The following is a 21,215-nucleotide window of genomic DNA, read 5'->3' on the forward strand; positions in this document are numbered from 1 at the left end:
TATTTGGTTGGCTTGGCAAGTTGGCATACCCCGGGGAAAACAGGGCTTTAACAGAGATAGAAAAAGGATGATCCTTTTAATCCATCTTAGAGGTATATCTTAAAAAAATCAAGATCTTATCGTCTCCGTTTTATTTACTGATTGGGAGGATAACAATTTACAGATCAACAAAGTGTTGCGCGAATAATGTGAAATTATCATTCCTATCCTATCATGTTCTGCGCCGGAGGGCTAAATGAATAAGAACTGCTATCTCATCATGTTTTCATGCTTTATCATGTTAGATACAATTTATTTGATGTTTTACACAGCTTGAAATCGTGATAAGGCAGGAGGGAGTGTTTAATTACAACCAGGTAGAAAGACGGTGGAATCTATAAATGCCACGCGCCTTGGTGTATTTGTTTGTGTGTTTGCGATATCTGTCTAATACTAGTAGAGGCCACACCAAAGTATCATATGCTCTGTATGCTTTACGAATCTGTTTAACTTCATTGAACAACCCTGTAATATATTGAGTTAAGAGGTTAACAGCTGAAAGGACAAGTTTACCTAAAATTTGTTATTAAATCAATGGTTGGATTCACAAGGGATAGCCGTGGTTACAACAGCGCCCCCTATAATAACCACGGTATCTTGTAATGTTTGTTCTGTGGTCATGTATTTGCTTTTAAGCAACCCTGCCTTTAATCTGCGAGTTTGTTTTAAAATATTCATGAGATAAGATACTTTTGTGGATCGGATTGCAGACAGATGTGCTGGGCGTATCCGCCACAAAGGATGTGATTGATGATGTGTTGTCATTGAGAATGTCATCTCTTGTTCTGGTGTCACCGCGGTGGCGTCAGGGGGCAGCGTGGGTCGCCATGACGGTTGTTTGTTTCAAATATGTGAATAGATTGCTCTCCCACAATCCCGTATTGTTGCGGGAGATGCCCTTTGCACTATGACCCGTTCTCTAACCTGTTAGACAAGACGGACTGCCTTGCTTACCGGCCCAGAACGGTCCATTAACTTAATTTACTGGCTACAAGCTCCGCTCAAGCAGAAAATACGTCCATATCGTCCGCGCCTGAGCGTGGGACAGGGCGGGAAAATTTTGTGTGACGTACCACTTATTAACATATCAACGTATTTCAACACGCCCTCTACATAACCGCCCTACAAACACACATGCATAAACTGTCATGACTCGATGTCAATTTCAGGTATTGAAGTGTCAGGGTCCATTTCGTGAGAAAATTGAACTCTTGACTGTCGCGGGGTATGTCCTTACTCAGTGATACCGATCTTGAAGCAGTGTCACAGCAGAGGCACAAAAGCCTGGGTCGTGGTAATGGTTGGTCTTTAGTATTCCGGTCGTAGCCTTCCACACAAAACTGCCACATAATCTGAGCTACGGGGTCTCTGACACAACCAGTGGAACCCAACAGCACTCCCCCTTTTCTGCAATGCTTGAGGCTGTGACACAAAGGGGGGACAGTTCATTTTAATAGGCCCGGAAAGGTTTCCCAGGGTAACACATAGAAGGTACGCGGGGATAAATCGGGATCTGACGTGACCCAACCAAAGCACTCAGTAGTAAAGTAGTGAGGCGACTGTTTTGGCAGAGGTAAGCAGGGCGCGTCGCGCAAAGGAAGTTGGTGGGGGTGGGAAACATCGAGGGGAGACGCCTTTCAAAATTGGATTAGGCTGGTATTTATGATTAACAAGTGGTTGCTTGCCAACCATGCAGAAGTCCTGATTTGGAATCAAGGTGCATGCCTATGGTGCAGGAAGAGGCGCAGCAAAACTTGCACATGTAATCATAATGGCTAAGGACTGGAGAACGGAAGGCTTTTGTCTGGTCTTGCCCCGGCCCACTCATGCGGCCTGCAGCTACAACCACTGACAATACAAGCTTAGGGAATATTACCGGCCTCCTGGGAAAAGGTAAGCAGTGTAACACGCTACACCAGCAGAGCACGTAGCCAGGAACAGACTACAAACGGGAGCGGGCTTGATCTAATCGTCGTGAATATAACACAACTGCTGGCTTAATTTTTTTTCTGACGTTGAAAGGACTAACAAATCGTCGGCAACATGATTCGCGACCCGACTATCGACGGAACGAAGGTAAACTACGTGGTGTTGCCTAGCCAGGATAAGGACTAATGGACGCAAACCGACAACATCAACGTCTCTACCGACGAGGAGAAGACGGCCATGAGGCTGGACGACTACTCTCGCGAAGTCCTGGCATGGAAGCAGAAATACGAGAGACTAGAGGTAACAGTGATGTCCAAGGACAGCGAGATATTCGAACTGAACAGTAGGGTGACTCTGTTCGAGGAAATCAGGACCGAGAGGGACGAACTGCGAGTCGAACTGGAGAAGATGCACGTGCAGCTGACGGAGACGCAACGATCTGAGGTAAGGGACGACGACTTACAAATAGAGCTAAACAATCTAAGAGCACAGAGTAGGGAGCTACAGGCGGTAAAGAAAGAAATGGTAGGGCACGACAGTCACAATGAAATTAAAAGATGGCGGCAGCAGTGTGACGACCTACGGTCGGCGGCAGCCAAACTAGAGGCGGAAAATCAGAAGCTGAGTACAGAGTTAGAAATGTTCAGGAAGGGTTTGATTGACATGCAGGCTGAGAAGGAGGCACTGATGTTGGAACTTGAGCGAATCAAGCGAGAACGAGACGATTTTCAATCAGCTCAAGCCATGTTAGGGCAGGCATATCAATCTGACGGGCAGAAATGGCAGGTCGAACTAGACACACTTAGGTCAAGGGTGTTAGAATTAGAGAATGAAAAGAAAGAAATGGCCTTATCACTTGTACAAACACAAAATGCTGAAAAGTCTATAGAGGCGTCGGTAGAGAGTTCAACTCTGTCCGCCCAAACAGACGCTAACAAGATTGAAGGTAGACTTTCCCATATGGAAAGTGAATTGAATCAGCTGAGGATAGATAATAGAGAACTTAAAGCGGAAAAGGCTAATCTAGAGATGGCTAGACAATCAGACAAAGACGAATGGGAAAGACAATCAGGAACAATGAATCAGAAGGTCAAAGAATTGAAAACTGAGCTTAGAATTGCCCAGGTTGAGAGAGATAACCTCAAGTTAGAGAAAAGGGATACAGAAATAGCTTTGTCGTCTGAAAGGGTAGAAAATGATTCTTTGTCGAATCAGCTGAAGAACAGGGTGACAGCTCTGCAAGTCGAACGAAACAGGTTAGCCGAGGAGTTGGGGAAGTTGAAAAAGATAAATCCAATAGTTATCAAGAGAAGAGCACACTCATTGCCACAACAGAAAACCTGGCCACAAAGATTCGAGAGTCTGAAGGGCTGATAGAGCGTATGCAAACAGAGAATGCTAAGCTGACAGAAGATTTAGCACAAAGCATACTGGCGTGTGACACACTTAAGGAGCAGATTAGCGAGACTTGAGATTGCTCATGCTTCTACTAAGGAACAATGGGCAGGGGAAAGAGCTAAAGATTTCAGGGGCGTTAGCTGAGAGCGAAATTGCTAACAATAATCTCCTATACCAAATGGCACAGCTCGGATCAGAGCAGGAGAGTCTGAAAGATATCAGAGTTGAGCTAGAGGCCGAAAAGGACCAGTTAGCCGACGAGTTGACCCAGCTGAAATCACGACTTTTGGACTCAAATCAAATAGAGCAGAATGCTGGGGTCGAGCTGAAGCGCTTAAGCGACGAAAGCAGACAGCTTGAAACAGAGAAGACAAAAGTAATGTACGAACTAACACAGGTCAAGATTGATTACGAGAGTCTAAAAGAAGAGGTAGGCAATTTAAACTCTAGACTTCAAAAGTCTCAGGCTAACGCCAATGAACTTGAGGTTAAGCTAGAGAGAGTAACAGAAGACTACACAAATCTGTCAAACTCCTACGAAAAGATGGTGTCGGAAAGTAGTAGCATTGAAACAGAACTTCAGAAGAACCGTAAAGCACTGCTAACTCAGACTCAGGACCAAGCTTCAGAAATAGACGTGTTACATGACAGGGTGAAAGAACTGGAGGAGGAGATAAACAAACTTCAAGATGGGAAGGTCAGGTTATCACGAGGAGGCGATGGTCTTACAGGCATCCCACAGAGGAACTTAAGACAGAAAATGCAAAACTGAAAGAAAATAGCGATGGTCTAAAGGGTCAAAATGAAGCTAAGCAGGCCGAGCTAAAACGGGTCTCTGAACAGCTTAACCAGTTGAAAACTGAACGACAAAGGGTTACTAATGAACTGACTAAACTTAGCACAGATCACAAAAGAGTAAACAAAGAGTTGGCAAACTCACAAGCTACCGTGGCAAGCCACGTAAAAGAACTGAATGAACTTACGAAGGAGATGAAGAAGCTCAGGTCTAACCATGACTCCTTGAAGGAGAAAGAGATCGAAGTTGATTCTGAGATGAATAGTGTGATGAAATCACTCTCCCAGCTCACCACAGAACATGAGAAATTGCAAGCAGATAAGGCGAAGAAGGAATCTGAGGTAGTGGACTTGCGAAGCAGACTAGCACAGCTAGAGGCTGAAACTGTGAGCCTAAGCCGAGAATTAACTCAAACTAGAGCAGACTATGACAGCTTAAAATCAGAGAAACAAACACTAGAATCAGCACTGCAAACGTTACAAAACGGTCTTTCTGTGCTTGAGGATGCGGAGAATAAACTGACACAAGAGCTGGTTCGGGTAAGGGAAGAACACGAAGATATGCGAAATGAGAATGAAAATGCCGAGCAAACGATCAGTGAAATCAGCTTAGAAAACACCTCTCTAAGAGAGGAGAAAGAGAGTCTCAGTAAAGAACTGGATGAGTTGACAAACAGGTTGACTGAAACGGCAGAGCAGAGAAACACACTAACAGACACATTAACGCAACTCCAACTGGACTATGAAAGTCTAGTTGCCAAACACAAACACATGCAGTCAGAAAACAGTCAGCTTATTGACCAACTCACACAGGGTCGGGCTGAGAGCATCAACCTCCAGGAAGGTACCGAAAGTTTAAGAGAGCGACTTGTTATAATGGACATAGAGAACAAGAAGATTATGACCGAACTGACCAATGTTAGGACAGAAAATGACAAGCTAAATGACAAGCTAAGAGCAACAACGGACGGACTCGAAAAGCAGGTAAGAGAATTAGAAGGTAGATTGGTGGACATGGATGACAGGTATAGCAGGCTGTCTGATGAGCAAACCATGCTTCGTAACGACTACAACAAGGAAAAGACACAAAGGGATGACCTTGAATCAGGACTAGCTGATTCTAAAGAAGAGATAGCCAGGCTTGTAGAGACTCTACAACAGTTGGATGCTGCGCATAATGCGTTACTATCTGAAAAGGCAGACTTAGAAAAAGAGATGGATAGACAGGAAGAGATGCTGACAGAAATGAGGGAGAAACTCTCAGTCTCAGTTAACACCAGAAACGCTGAGGTATTCGAGTTAGAGAACAAGATGGCTTTGTTTGAAGCAATACAGGTAGAACGCAATGAACTGGTTGTAGAGAAACAAACGTTAGAGGCAAGGCAGGAAGACATGAAAAGGGAACTGGAAAAGATGGAAGTAAACAGAAATAAACTACAGAAGCAACTTGCAGATTTGCAGGCAGTCAACGCCAAATTACAGACAGAGCTTGACAAGCTTAAAGAGGCAAATCAAATCAAGCAGGTTGAAATTAAAAACTTCAGTGAAAATGTGCGAAAGTTAGAAGCTGATCGAAATGGGCTCATATCTGAAGTAACCAAAGCACGGGGCGAGTGCGACAGGCTAAAGGAATTAAACATAGATGCAGCATCAGAGATTTCGAATCTAAAGAAGTTAACAACAGAACTAGAAGAGCGAAAAAGCGATTCGTCTATAGAACTAACGCATGTAAAAATCTTCTCTCAGCAATCAGGAAACAAACAGAGAAGGATACAAGCAATACTGTGAGACGGAAATGACAAAGCTCAGAGACACCATAAGTCAGCTGAAAGCAGAAAATAGTAAGATTAGGAGTGAACATTTGGATTTGAAAGGAACAAGTACAGACTTGGAAAGGACGATGAAATCAAACGATCAAAAATGGAAAAGGCAATTGGATGAGCTACATTACAAGATCTCGGACTTACAAACTGAGCTAGGTGAGGCACAAACAGACAGAGAAAGGATAAAATCCGAAAGGAGCCAATTAGAACTAACTTTGTCGACAGAAAGGAAGAATTGGGATGGGGAACTGAAAAAGCTTAAGGCTATGATGGCAAAGCTAGACGAAGAGAGAGATAGTCTTACGATAGAATTGGGTTCTGAGAAGAATGATGTTGACATCCTAAAGCAAGAAAAGTCGCAACTATATACTGAGAGGGAAGCTGTGAAGTTGGAGCTAGACCAACTTAAGACAAGCCACATTCAGTTAGAGGGACATAAGATGTCATTGGAGGAGGAAAGACGATGCTAGTTTCAAAACAGGACCAATTACAGAATCTTTGCAAAGTGCTAAAGATCAGGTAGACAGTCTGAATAAGGAAAGAGATACCCTTCTGGTTCAGCAGCAAAATCTACAGGCCGAAATAGGCAGGTTTCAGGAAGGTGTTGCAGAACTGGAAAAACAGAATGGCAAACTCACAGAGGAGCTGTCAGAATGCATTGTAACATGTGACAATGTAAGAAAACAAAACGATGACTTAGAAATCATACTAGCTTCAGAGAGGGAAACATGGGCCTCAGATAAAACTGAAAGCAATAACCAAATCAGCGAACTGAGAGATGAAGTGGCAACGTTGAAAACACTTGTTGGCAATCTGGAAAAAAACAAGTCTGGCCTCGAGGCAAAAATTGACGCCATTCAGACCGAGAACAATCACCTCGGTGAGAAATTGTCTGCGCTTAAAGCAGACTTCGATGCAATGAAAAAGCAAAAAGCCATCTTCGAGACAGAATGCAATGCCTTAAAGCAAACCAAAGAGGAACTTGGTATGGAAAGTGGGATGAAGGATAATGTCATTTTCGAATTACGGACAAAGATGAATCTGTTCGAGGAGATCAAAACTGAGAGGGATGAGATGGTGGAGGAAATAGAAAAGCTTAATATTGCGCTTAAAGAATTGTATGAGGTACAGGAAGTTAAGGTGAAACTGGAGATCGAAGTCAAGGACCTTACAGTAAAACTAGCTGAGTTCGACGCCCTCAAGAAGCACGCGAATGAGCTTGATGCAAAACTAAAGCAGACAGAACAGAGTTTCAGAGAGGTAGACCACGACAGGCAGAAACTGGTAACTGAAAATGAAAATCAAACTGTCGAGTTACATCAGGTTAATGAGAAGGCAGTAGCTTTAGAATCAGATCGTGACGGTCTCATAGTAGAGATGAGAAAGTTACAAAGAGAATACGAGAATCTCAAAACTGCGCAATCGAAACTTGAGTCTCATCGAGACGAACTAAAGAAACTAGTTATGGAGTTAGAAAATGAAGTAAAGAGGACCAAGCTGGAGTTGACACATGCTCTTGCCAGTATAAGAACGCAAGACACTAACAGAGAAAAGTACAAAGAACGTTGTGAGCTAGAGATGTCTAAACTTAGAGAGAGAGTTAGTCAGCTAGAAGCAGACCTTACAAAACAGAGACATGAACATACTGGTCTAAAAGCAACGAAGGCACAGCTAGACACAGTTTACAAAACTGACAGGCAAAAATGGAAAGGGCAATCTGAGGAACTGCAAGCTAAGATCGAGGATCTGCAGTCAGAACTTGGTGAAGTCAACACAGAAAGAGGAAACCTCAAGTCTGAGAACAGATATCTTCAGGAGGCACTGTCCTCTAAAAGCACGACATGGGATAAGGAAAGAGATAGATTGATGGGTGTCATCAAAGACGTTGAAAATGATAACGACAATCTAGAGGAACAGCTAGACAGGGCTAAAGCAGAGCATGGAGCCTTGGAGCAGGAGAAGAGTGGCATTTTCTTAGAGAAACAGCACTTGGATACTACGGTAGAGCAGATGAATAAGAAAGTTACCATACTAGAAACAGAAAAGCTAGAATTCATTGAAAGGATAGACAACCTAAGTGAGGAGTTAGGTGTAGCAAGGGGCAACATTGGCTGCCTAAGTGAGGAAATAGAAAGCCTAAAAGAGGCCAAGTGTGCCCTGGAAACAGAACTGAGAACACTTCAAAAACAGATGACAGCATTAGAGGATGACAAAGTAAGACTCAGTGATGAGTTAGCGGAGAGTATCAAGGTGTGTGATAGCCTAAAGACAGAAAAGGAACAACTAGAGGCCATGCAAAAATCTGTCGATGAGGCCAGGAATGCAGAAAAGGCTGAGTCGCAAGGAAACATATCGGCACTTAATGACAAAATAACTGAAGTTGAAACAAAGTACAGTACTCTGACTCAAGAACACGTGCAACTGAAAACTGCTCATGAAAGCCTATCAGAACAAAAGCAAGCAGTTGATTCTAAGCTGTCAGAGATCGAAGCAGAGCTGAAAGCAAAGGTTAGCCTTCATGACGAAACACTTAGGGATAAAGGTGTTCTAAAGAGTGAAGTAGAGAAGCTCCATGAGCAGATCGAGCAATATCAGAAGATAGAGATTGAAAAGGGTCAGTTGGAAACGGAAGCAGAGCAGTTACGACTAAAGGCGTTTGAACTAGAAGAGACCAAGATCCTAAAGTCCGATCTAGAAACGGAACTACAGAGATGGAAAACCAAATTTGATGAACTACAGACAGTGCGGTTAAGCATACAGACTGAGACAGAAACAATGATGATACAAGTTGAGGAGATGAATACGACTATAGCCAATTTGCAATCGGAAAAAGACGCATTGGAGTGTGGAAAAGATGCACTCGTGTCAGAGAAAACAACTTTAGACGCTGACAACAAAGCATTTAAAGAAACAATAGAGAGGATGGAAGGTGAAATCTGTACACTGACAGAACAATTAGCACAGACTGTAGCTGAGCGTGACCAGATCACGGCTAAGAGAGATGACTTTCAAGCCAAAACTAATACTCTTACACAAGACTTAACTGTGTTAAGGGCCGAGCATGACATGCTTAAGGGAGAAAATGACATGTTAAAGAAGGAAAGGAATCAAATGAAGTCTGACACTACGAAAATGACATTGGAGCAGACTCATGCACAGAAGACCATTCAAAACCTACAAACTAGCTTAGAGAGGTATAAGGAGCACAGCAAAGAGCAGGCTACCAAGCTGAAAGACAGAATAACCCAGCTTGATTCAGAACTCAAAACATTGAGAAAAGACCATTCAGATCTCAAAGCAGCTAAAAGTGAGCTGGAAAGGGTTTCTAATACCGAGCAGCAAAAACTGACAATTCAGACAAAAGAGCTGAATGACAAAGTAACAGACCTAACTAACGAACTTTGTATCCGTCAAAGTGATAATGATACTCTTAAAAAGGAAAAACATGAGCTAGAGGAAACCATTACATCAGCGACAAAGGAGTGTGAAATGATGGAAGAGTCTTTGAACTCAACGATAGCGGAGCTCACATCTGAACGTGACAAATTAAGAACAGATCTATCTACAATTGCAGCAAAGCTTAGTGATCTTGCAAAGGAGAAATCTAGGCTTGATGATCAGGTAGAAAAGCTAGAGAAAGATCTGGAAAACCTGCAGACAAAGTATGCTACGTTGTCTGAGGAGAAGTCGAAGTTAGTGGAAGAAAAAGAAAAGTTGACAGGCGAACTAAGCGACAATGAAACCACATTGGGCTCTCTTACAAAGGATAGGGATGCGCTTGCGACAAAAGAGAAAACTTTAAACTCTGCAGTTGAAGAACTGAAGCAAAAATTAGATCAGTTGGAAAATGAAAACGGTTCATTGACAGAACAGCTAGCACAGTCTATAGCTGAATGTGACCAGACTCGAGCTGAAAGAGACGGTTTTGAAGTCAAAACTAATACCCTTACACAAGATATGACCATGTTAAGGGATGAGTATGACATGCTGAAAGGGGAAAAGGATATGTTGGTGAAGGAAAAGAATCAAATGAAATCAGACACTACGAAAATGACACTGGAACAGACTCACGCTCAGAAAACTATTCAGAACCTTCAAACTAGCTTAGAGAGGTATAAGGAGCACAGCGAAGAGCAGGCTACCAAGCTGAAAGACAGAATAACCCAGCTTGATTTAGAACTTAAAACATTGAGAAAAGACCATTCCGATCTCAAAGCAGCTAAGAGTGAGCTAGAAAGGGTTTCCAATACCGAGCAGCAAAAACTGACAATTCAGACAAAAGAGCTGAATGATAAAGTAACAGATCTAACCAATGAGCTTTGCACATTACAAAGTGATTATGAAAGTCTTAAAAAGAACAAACACGAGCTAGAAGAAACTACTGCGTCGACAGGAAAGGAATGGGAAATGAAGGTAGATTCCATGAACTCAACCATAGCAGACCTCACTTCTGAAAGAGATAGATTAAACGCAGATTTAGCCACAATGAAGACCGAGCTTAGTGATCGTACAAAAGAGAAAGCCAGCCTTGACAACCAGGTAGAAAGGCTAGGGGATGACTTAGAAAACTTGCAGACACAGCATGCTAAACTGACTGAGGAGAAGGCTAATCTAGAGGGAGAAAAAGATAAGTTGACAAGTGAACTGAGCGAAAGTAAAACCACATTGGATTCACTTACAAAGGAGAGAGATGCGCTTGTATCAAAAGAGAAAACATTAAACTCTGAAGTTGATCAACTGAAACAAAAGCTAGATCTGTTGGAAACTGAAAAGGGCTCATTGACAGAAAAGCTAGCACACACTATTGCTGAATGTGATCAGATTAGATCGGAAAGGGATGGCTTTGAGGTTAGCATCAATACTCTTACACAAGACGTTACTATGTTAAGAACAGAACAGGATATGCTAAAAGGGGAAAACGAGATGTTGTTGGAGGAAAAGAATCAGCTAAAATCCGGTCTGACTCAGTTTGAATCTGAAGCGAAGAAAATGAACTTGGAGCAGACCCACAAACAGACGACCATACAAAATTTACAGGCCAACTTGGCAAGGTTTAAAGAGCAAAGTGAAGAGCAGACAACTAAGCTAAAAGAAACAATAGACCAACTCCAAGCAGAACTAAAAGCACTTAGAAAAGAGCACGCTGACTTGAAGGCGTCTAAGGCAGAACTTGAGAGAGTAAACAATACTGAGCAACAAAAAATGACAGTGCAGATAAACGAGCTAAGCAATAAAGTGACAGACCTAACCAATGAGCTTTGCCTATCACAAACTGAGAGAGACACGCTTAAGACAGATAAACATGGCTTGGAAGAAACCCTTGCAGCAGAGAGGCAGGAAAAAGAGTCGATGAAATCAATTATGACAGACCTCACGTCTGTCAGTGACAAATTACACACAGAGTTGGGAGAAATAAGGATAAACTCCGACGACCTCATAAAGGAAAAGAACAGTCTTAACGAACAGGTTAAACGTCTGGAAGATGACTTAGACAACCTCAAACAAATGCATGCAAAGTTGACTGAGGAGAAATCTAACCTAGAGGCAGAGAAAGACAAGCTAGCAAACGATTTGACAAATGTTAACACAGCCATGAGTACTCTTAAAACTGAACATGGAGAGCTCGAATCAGTAAAGGAGACTTTGCAATCTGAGCTTGATCAACTAAAGCAAAACCTAGATCAGTTGGAGACTGACAGATTTGAACTAACCGAGCAATTAGCACAGGCCATAACTGAATGTGACCAGGTCAAAGTCCAGAGTGATGATCTTAGAACTAGTTCTGACACTCTAACACAAGACCTTGTGTCAAAGAATGAGATATTAACAACGGAAGTGGCTAAGCGTAAGCAGGATTGCGAGAAACTACAGTCTGACATAAAACTGCTTGAATCGGAAAAACAGAAAATGACAATAGAACAGGCCCACAGCCAGACGACAATCCAGAACCTGGAAAATAACTTAGGTAGATTCAAAGAGCATAGCGAAGACCAAGCCACAAAGCTGAAGGGTTCTATAGGCCATTTTGAATCAGAACTAAAAACACTGAGGAAAGAACATTCGGATCTCAAAATGTCACATGCTGAGCTAGAAAGGGTCCATACGACCAGTCAGCAAAAATGGACCATACAAAGAAACGAACTAAACAATAAGATAGCTGACCTAACTAACGAGCTGTCTGTGTCTCAGACCAGTGCAGAGGCTTTCAAAACGGAAAAATACGACTTAGAGAAAACGCTCTCATCCGAGCAGAAGGAGTGGGGGGAGAAGGTAACGTCCCTGAAATCGATGATGTCAGAACTTGACTCTGAAAGAGACGGTTTGACGATAGACTTAGGGACAGCCAGGGAAGAAGTTGGCAATCTAACTCAGGAGAAGGTTAAACTTGGTTCACAGATCCAAAGCTTGACAGATGAACTGGAGGGGTACGGAGAGAATATGCCGCTTTGGACGAACAAAGGTCTCAACTGGAGGAAGAGAGAAGTAAGCTTTCAGCAGAGCTGAGTGATACCAGGAATGAGATTGACTCTCTCAAAGAAGAAAAGAAGGCACTTGGCTCAGAAAAGGGAACGTTAGAATCAGATGTAGACACACTAAAACAAAAGGTAGATGAGATGGCTACTAAAATTTCCGAACTCACAGAACAATTAGCTCATAGTATAGCAGAAACTGAACATATCAAAACTGACCGAAATAACTTTGAATCCAGAACTAATGCACTTGTAGAAGATCTAACAACACTTAAGTCTGAGTACAATAACATGAGTCATGAGAAAGAGAGGCTAGAGGGGGAGAGCAATAGACTAGAAACTGAACTAACAAGGCTTGAGTCTGACTACGAAAATCTGAAATCCGTAAATGAAAGTCTTCAAAAACAGCTATCAGAACTGAAAAGTAAACTAACCTCGCTTGAAGGCGAAAACGCAGTACTAACCGGAGATGTGTCACAGAGCATGGCAGATTACGGCCGGCTTAGGACTGAAATAGCCAATCTTCAATCCTCCCAGGCTACCAATAGGAAGACTTGGGAGGAAGAGCTTGCCGGCATGAAGAAGAGACTAGCGACGACGGAAGCTGAAAGAAACAAACTAACAGAAGAACTAACAAAGGCTAATAAAGACCACGAAAGCTGCTACACCATAAAGATGGAATTGGAGACAACTATCACTGAGTTAACGGCAGAACTCAGCAAGTGGCAGAAGCATGCGGATGACCTTCTAGCTATAAGACTCAAGCTAGAGGAGGACAACGAGAAGTTGACTGCTGACCTCACGAAGGAGAAAAATGAGAGTAACAGTCTAAGATCGGAAAGTTCTCAGAAACAAGAAAAGGATAACCGCAAGGTGGCAGATCTCGAGGCCCAGCTGGAGACGCTGAGGTCAGAGAAAGAAGTGATAGTGACGGAAAGAGATAAGCTGAAGATGGAGCTTAACGACCTTCGTGGAAAGATGGGCGAGTTTGAAGCTAACATAAAAGTGATGGAGGTTGAGCTGGTGTCCATCAGGTCTGAGAAATCGACCTTGGAGATGACGTTGGTATCAGAGAGGAAAGAATGGGAGGCAAGGCTGAAAATGCTGGAGACGAAAATCTCAGTCTTGGACAAAGAGAAACAATCATTAAATGACAAGCTGAAAGAGGCCAACAAGGGAATGGAAAGTCTTAAAACTGAGAGGCAAAATCTTGAGATGTCGCTTAAGACGGAAAAAGGTGGCCTAGAGAGCCACGTGGAGGAGCTGCGCAAACAGATAAAGGTACTTGAGGATGAGAAGACAAAGCTGACCGAGGATGTAGCCCAGAACATAGTAAACATTGACACGTTGAGGGTACAAGTCACTAGTCTGGAGGAGTCGAACGCTTCATACAAACAGGAATGGGAAGCAGACGTTGCGTCGCTGAAGGTCAAGTTGTCAGACCTTGAGATGGAAAGGAACAAACTTATCGAAGAACTCACACTGCTTAAAACAGAGTACACAACATACAAGACTGAACAAGAAACTATTCGCAGCAGGCTGGAAAGCGAGCTAACAATGGTTCGGGGAGACTTTGAAAGTCTTAAAGTAGAGAAAGCTACTCTTGAGACGGCCCACTCTTCTGGTCAGACTGATTTGGATGATCTAAGGAGGAAGCTTGCAGAGTTGGAGTCGGAGAGGGACAGACTAGAAAGTGACCTAACAATGGTTCGGGGAGATTTTGAAAGTCTTAAAGTAGAGAAAGCTACTCTTGAGACGGCCCACTCTTCTGGCCAGTCCGATTTGGATGATCTAAGGAGGAAGCTTGCAGAGTTGGAGTCGGAGAGGGACAGACTAGAAAGTGACCTAACAATGGTTCGGGGAGATTTTGAAAGTCTTCAAGCAGAGAAGGCTACTCTTGAGACGGCCCACTCTTCCGGTCAGTCTGATTTAGATGACCTGAGGAGGAAGCTTGCAGAGTTGGAGTCGGAGAAGAGCAAACTGCAAGGAGACCTCACTAACCTACAGGACAGTTACGCAAGCCTGGAAGCTGACAAAGCAGACTTAGAAGGGAAGTATGCAGACCTGGAAGGAGAAAAGACCCGACTAGAAGGAGAGCTGTCTGAGACCAAGGATGACATGGAGAGCCTGCAGTCTGAGAAAGAGAACCTCTTGGACTCTCAGTCCACGGGGCAATCTCAAATGGACGACCTGAAGATGCGTTTGGCTGAGCTGGAAGCAGAGAGAGACCGTCTACAGGCTGAACTCAATACTCTACAGGGGGAGTTTGAGACGCTGAAAGGTGAGAAGGATAGCCTGGACACCAGGTTTGCAGATCTAGAAGCAGAGAGGGATCGTCTGGAGGGCGAGCTGACAGAGATCAAAGAAGACTTCAGCAGTTTGAGAAGCGAGAAAGAGAGTCTGGAAACATCAACTGCGTCAGAACAGGACACGTTCAAGAACGAGGTGGAAGGTCTCAATACGCAGATTACCAATCTTGAGGCCGAGAGAAATAAGTTCGAAGAAGAGCTTGCAGAACTGAAGGAAAAGTTGGACAGTTTGTCGTTCGAAAAGGAAGAACTGGAGTCATCTTACAAGACGCACAAAGACGAAAGTGAAGCTGAGATAGCTGACTTGAAGAACAGGATTTCCGACCTCGAAGGAGAGAAAGAAGGTCTTGAAGATGATCTGAAACAATCGAAGGAAGACTTTGAGAACCTGCAAATAGAAAAGGAAGACACAGAGCAATCATTGAATGACGAGATAAACCAGCTTAAGGCTCAGCTTGAGGACCTCAGGCTGAAGATAAGCGAACTGGATGGTGAAAGAGAGCGATTACAAGTACAGTTGAAGGATGTTAGAGAGGAAAACGAAACACTGCTTATCCAGACCGCTACGTACGAAGATCAGTTACACGATCACCTTAACCAGTCCCAAGAGGCCGGTAATGATATAGAAAGGCTTGGTGAAGAAAAGTCATGGTTACAGAGCGAGCTTGAAAAGCTTAGGTCAAAGAACGCCGAACTGGTCGTAGAGAACCGAGAGATCAGCTCTCGACTCAAAGTGTCAGAGAAAGAGCTCAGTAAATCTATCCAGGAAAAAGACGACCTAGCATCACAGCAAAAAAGGTGGGAGGATGAAGTTGAACGCCTAAAACGTCTGCTAGATCAGCTCAATTTGGAGATAGAACGATACCTGTCTGAAATAGATAGGCTGAAGACAGTGCAAGACGAGGGGAAGACAAAAGATGACGAGTTGAGGGCTGCGCTCCAGAAGATAGATGATCTGACTGATGAGAATGATCAACTACAGCGCACCTTGGACACGCAGTAAGTGTTAACCTCATATATGTTTGATAGACTTACCTGTTTGATACTGTTGTTACATAGATAAAAAGCTACATTTTCAAATGGTGTTTAGCATTTCACATAGCACTGAAATAAAAGCGCAATCTGTCAACGAAAGTAATAATCATCCCCCAACACAGGGGAGTTTGCAAGCGAAACTAGTCCCTGCCCATCCGAGTCCCAATTATCTAATAAAGGGACCCATATCTCTTGTCTTACCATACCGAGTTCCACTCTGTGAAAGAAAAGCCTTCCCCCTCCTTCAAGTGGTATCTCTTCCGGCGTCACCAACATCTTTGTCATACTGAATCTTTACATTTGATGTCTGTTTTTCAGTATGTCATTGTTCTATTGAAATCTGTCATATTGCCTATATTGTCTTCAGAGGCGTACCTTGCTTCTTGGTATGTGCTAGTATTGTATACGTATATCTTCCTTGTATTTAGCCAATTGCATCGTTATGATACGTCGTAGTCTAGAGATGTATTATTTAGGTTGGCTCGTGGCATGTTGATTTCTTAGAAGTCTTTGCGATCACAAGCAAGCGTCATTCCCCCAGGTGTATATTTAATATCACATCTACACCTGTTCACTTACAACACTAAGTCTGTTGCTATCATGCAGGTGGGGTTAATAGGAGGGCGAATTTACTGAGTCCCCACCTTCTGCACAGGCCACTCATTATACTCGCCCAAAGGACTACATTTCCTCACTTCTGTTGATTCATCCTTTTAGCTGTGATAAAAGGATAATTACCTCTCAACACCCCTCTGCGTTTGTCTCAGTCCAATTTGACGCCATTCCTATACGCTTTGTGCTTTGTCCCGGCCAATCTAGAGCCTTAGGGCTGGGTTCTTCCATGGACCTCAGGGCAACAGCTAAGAATACTGTCTGGAATGTCTGCAAAGCCAGAACGACGCTTTTTTATGACTTGTCGAATGATGAATTATATGTTTCCTGTGAGGGGATACAAGGAAGGACAGTTTGGTGCAGGCCTTGGGATCGTGATGACTGTCTCTAACTCCAAGCTTTAGATCTGAATACATTTACAGTGTAACACCATGAGTTAATTTTATTGGACGTAGTCTAGCTCATAAGTAAACGAGTCACACTAAAATATACATTTAGATACAAGAACGCGACCAACTGATGTGACTTGTACTTTTAGTTACATGTTATATCAGCTTCTACATACAGCACCAATCGCGCTGGTAATCGCCCATTTCCTTTGAAAAAGTTGTCACTGTTAACATGCAAACTTGTTGGGTATATAGGTACAATATTTTACTTACTACTGTTATCATTGTTCTAACTGCGTAAGGTAGCAGCTCAAGAGATGGTCTTTATTTAGCATATTTAAGACACCTGTTATTGCAGAAATTCCCCCTCCCCTGCATATAATACTGTATGACAAACAGGTTATTTACGAATGAATGAACCCCAACGTTCACCTGGCATTTTGCGATAAACTTACTTAGTATCTAGAGGAAAACATCTGATCATTGATGTCCCTCCTACAATTGATGATCGTAGTTTACTCAACTACTGATAATCTAACATGAATGAGGATTGTTTGGTGTTCTGCTCGCATTATTTCAGACATCTGGTTTGATCTGGTCTTCGACACAAAGCTTGCTCGTCTGAGCAGACCACACCTTCTATTGTTCGACATATCTATAAAAATTGGGATAAATTAGCATAAGCTTTGTAGCTTATTCCTGCGGAGACAATATGCAGAGGTCTATTTTTTTGAGTTTGCAAGATTTATAGCAATAGATGCTGATATTCAGACATGTCTAGGATTCGATGACTGAACATATTATCTATTGAAGCCTCGGGGTGTTTATGCAAACTATTCGGCGTATAGACCTTTACCCATACGCCCCTTTGCGTGTCATTGCCGCGTGACCTCTATTGAATAGGCTCATGTTATGGAACAGACGCGGCTCGGCCAGGCTTCGGACGGACCGGGAGAACCAAAGGGACAACAGACGCGATGACCTGCAGTCGGTTTACACCTGAGGAAAAGAAAAACTAGTTCTTGGCTTCTCCGGGCTATCCAGTATAATAGGTAGGAGGGACCAGAAACACGGAGTCTGCCTCGGGGGGTCAAAGAGTTCGCCATCTGCATTTCGTGATAGGTGGTTGGCAATTAATCGCGTGTCGGCGGCTTTCGCGTTTGGCAAGACTTCTAAAGGACTGCTGGGAACTGAACCGCGTTTGCCGAGGACGTGCATAAGGAACCTGTGTTAACATGATCACCGACTACTCGAAACAGACTAGAGAGGGCAAGATAGTCCACTACGTGGTGAAGGAAGAGAAGCATGTTGTTCAACAGAACCTGGTGACGACCAATGGAGGTCAAGCGACGACTAAGACCGATGCGGTAGTCGTTAAGAATGAGGTTAAGGGGGAGGGGCGCTGCTGTGGCTTTAGGGAGAAGTACGAGAGTTTGGTCGTTTCTCACGAATCGGTGGTGCTAGAAAGGGATAAACTGTTGAAGGAACTGGAAAGTCTGAGGACGGCGTCCAAACAGGTTAGTACACTGGAAGCGGAGTTAAAGAGTTTACGTGGGGAGTTGTCTGGGAAGGATCGAGAGATTAGTACTATGCAAAAGCAGCTAGGAGATGCAGGGGCCGTGAAAAAGAAGCTAGAGGGGGAGCTTGCTCAATTACGTAAACAGCTGTCCGAACATCAGCGACAGCTGGGGGATGCCGGGACAGCTAAGAAGAAGTTAGAGGTTGAGCTTTCACAGCTGAAAAAGCAGCTGTCTGATTTTCAGAAACAAGCAGGTGACGCTGGGGGTGCTAAAAAGAAACTAGAGGGGGAGCTTTCACAGCTGAAGAAGCAGTTGTCTGAGTTTCAGAAACAAGCTAGTGAGGCAGGGGGCACTAAAAAGAAACTAGAGGGGGAGCTTTCACAGCTGAAGAAGCAGTTGTCTGAGTTTCAGAAACAAGCTAGTGAGGCAGGGGGCGGCTAGACAGAAACTAAGAGGCTGAGCTTTCACAGCTGAAGAAACAAGCTGTCTGAGTTTCTAGAAAACAAGGCCGGTGACGCTGGGGGCGCTAAAAAGAAACTAGAAGGAGATATAGCAGAGCTACGAAAGCAGCTTTCCGAACAGAACAGAGCAAAAGCAGAGTTAGAGAGACAGGCAAGTAAGTTGAAGGGGAGAAACAACTGCGAAAGAGAAGCTAAAGAAGGAGTTAGATGAGTTGAAAAAGAAGTTGAAAGATATGCAGGCTGAGAGGGATAAATACCAGCGTGAAGTCAAGCAGAAAGAGGGGGACCTAGGAAAGTGTAATAGAGAAAAAGAAGCTCTGTCGAGGGAGAAAGGTAAGTTGGAAGGGGAGTTAGCACGACTTAAGCAAAGAATGACCAGTCAGCGGAACAACAAAGGGGGAGGGTGGGTGAGTTAGAAGCCGAACTAACGAAACTTAAGGCGTCGTTATTGGAGAAGGGTAGCATAGAAGCTCAGTTACAGCAACTTCAGTCACAGATGACGAGAGAAAGATTTTCCAAATTTCACAGTTATCGTCAGAAGCAGGCACGAGGGTGCCAAAGTTAGAGGGAGAGCTAAATCAACTCAACGACAAACTCTCCGAGAAGGATAACCTCATCGAGGACTTAGAGCGCCAACTAAAACGACTACAAGAAGACCTGGATCAAAAGGGAACGAAGAAAACGGACTTTTACGTAGTCCAATTGGAGACTGTAAGGCACAGAGTTATCTCAATTAAAAGTAGAGTTCACACACACAGGTTGCTTCCGAGGGCGAAAGTGGCGACGAACTAGAGCGTCTGCGAGCACGAAACGCAGAGTTGTTGATTGAAAACAAAGAGATCACATCAAGACTAGACGTCTCGGAGCACAAGTTAAAGGCTGCCTTCACTGAGAGGGACAGGTACGCTGATGACTATGGCAGGGTGGAAATGGAACTACAGAAGCTCAAGAGAGAGCTGGAGAATTTGACATCAGAGAGAGAACATTACAAGGTCGAGGTAAACCGACTGCAGGTCGTGATCAAAAGTGGCAACGAAAAAGACGAAGACCTTCGAAATGCCAAAAGAAAGATCGTGTCCCTTGAAGAAGAATTGTCAAGACTGCAACTGCACGGCAGCACTGGAAACGAGTAAGTTTATTTAGAATTCTTTCTACCCACGAGGCCGTAGTTTCATGTTTGCATTTGCAACAGGGCGCAAATTGGGCGTATAATCCTCAAAACATCAACTTACAAATGATCCTCAAAACTTCCCCGTTGTTTGTTGTTAGAAAAGGTTAGCTTAACTGTTAGTTGATCCTCTGGTGTTTGAGATACAAGCATTTGAAAGAATGGAATGCATCACCTAAGGTCACATTGACCTCTGACAGGTATGCAGGTTATATGTCGTGATGTCCTTGAACCATGTTCATAATGATCCTATCATTGCTGAAGTCAACTCCTCGCATAACACAAAGTTACTGAAATATACATCCTGCGTACCACATGAATCATGATTACCTGAACATGCAATACATATGATGGTCCAACTCCCGGCATCATGTGACCTCTTTTTGAGTTTTACTAGTTTTATTCCTTTATCACATTTTAACATATATGTTTAGAAATATGTCAACATGCGTTGCCATGCCCATGGTTGTATTCCTTTAATAGATATGTTGAGAACCTCACAAAACATTCAATAAATTAGATTTAGATACTAGTAGTATATGTTATTAGGTAGACGAACATGGGTATTGTTTTTATCAACGTCTACCATTAAGATCACCTTGTGAGATTCTAGAGTAGTGTTGTCAGTGTGGTGTCGTGTTACGGCTATAGTAGTCTATTCGTTCTCCTGGGATGCTGATTTCATCTGTTCGTCATTATTATGGGAAGCACATCCCCATGACACATTGCCAGGGCATCCGGCCCTTTTCCTGCGGTTGGGAGTGTGTGGGACGCAAATATTTCTCACGGGTCTGACAACGCCAAGGTTACACCCAGTACACATAAACTCCCTCTCTGCCATGTTTTTAAAATGATCGTAAAGTGGTATTACAAGCATGGGGGCGTTCTTTCACGGTAAACGTCTATTTCACCCCCTCCTTCTTTTATCGTGTATGGCATCGCCTGAGGACGCTACCGGAAACAATGTCTGCCTTTTTCGTGGGACACATGGCTAAGGTCTATCGACCATTTAATGTTTGCTCTACTGTTGGTATACTGTTTCACTATAAACATGAACATGCCCAGTTGCTGCGGATTTATTTACACAAAGCATGGCGTGCTTTACTACAACAATCCATATCCCAAGCAGAATAGATAGCTTGCCCTATTACAAAATGTACACTTTATAATACCTTTCTTTTAAATGAATAATTGCGTTATCTTAGTTCCTCATAAGAGCCTAAGAAGACATACTAACGTTATGCAACAGAAACGTTTCAACTTCCTT

At 43.3% G+C, this 21,215-nt stretch overlaps 4 protein-coding genes across 4 annotated transcripts in view; all 4 read left to right on the forward strand.

Annotated features, from left to right (window-relative positions):
- Positions 1-1,590: 1,590 nt before the first annotated feature.
- LOC109469230 (myosin-2 heavy chain-like) overlaps positions 1,591-21,215 on the forward strand; it is a 37,531-nt gene continuing 17,906 nt past the window's right edge. The window contains exons 1-2 of the mRNA XM_019767692.1: positions 1,591-2,412; positions 12,992-15,762. Of these exons, the coding sequence (XP_019623251.1) occupies positions 2,206-2,412; positions 12,992-15,762 (2,978 nt within the window). The 5' untranslated portion in view covers positions 1,591-2,205. The remainder of the gene's footprint in view (positions 2,413-12,991; positions 15,763-21,215) is intronic.
- LOC109469300 (myosin heavy chain, cardiac muscle isoform-like) lies at positions 3,362-4,326 on the forward strand. Its single transcript, XM_019767807.1, has one exon. It carries the CDS (start codon positions 3,449-3,451, stop codon positions 4,136-4,138), a length of 690 nt encoding a protein of 229 aa, XP_019623366.1. The 5' UTR covers positions 3,362-3,448; the 3' UTR covers positions 4,139-4,326.
- Positions 6,754-12,659, forward strand: LOC109469232 (intracellular protein transport protein USO1-like). Its single transcript, XM_019767694.1, has one exon. The coding sequence runs from the start codon at positions 6,903-6,905 to the stop codon at positions 12,486-12,488; it is 5,586 nt and encodes a 1,861-aa protein (XP_019623253.1). The 5' UTR covers positions 6,754-6,902; the 3' UTR covers positions 12,489-12,659.
- On the forward strand, positions 17,586-19,342 carry LOC109469298 (myosin heavy chain, embryonic smooth muscle isoform-like). The gene has a single exon (XM_019767805.1). It carries the CDS (start codon positions 18,035-18,037, stop codon positions 18,758-18,760), a length of 726 nt encoding a protein of 241 aa, XP_019623364.1. The 5' UTR covers positions 17,586-18,034; the 3' UTR covers positions 18,761-19,342.

Source organism: Branchiostoma belcheri, unplaced genomic scaffold (genome assembly GCF_001625305.1).
Source record: "Branchiostoma belcheri isolate BF01 breed outbred unplaced genomic scaffold, Haploidv18h27 scaffold20, whole genome shotgun sequence".
Taxonomy (NCBI): Eukaryota; Metazoa; Chordata; class Leptocardii; order Amphioxiformes; family Branchiostomatidae; genus Branchiostoma; species Branchiostoma belcheri.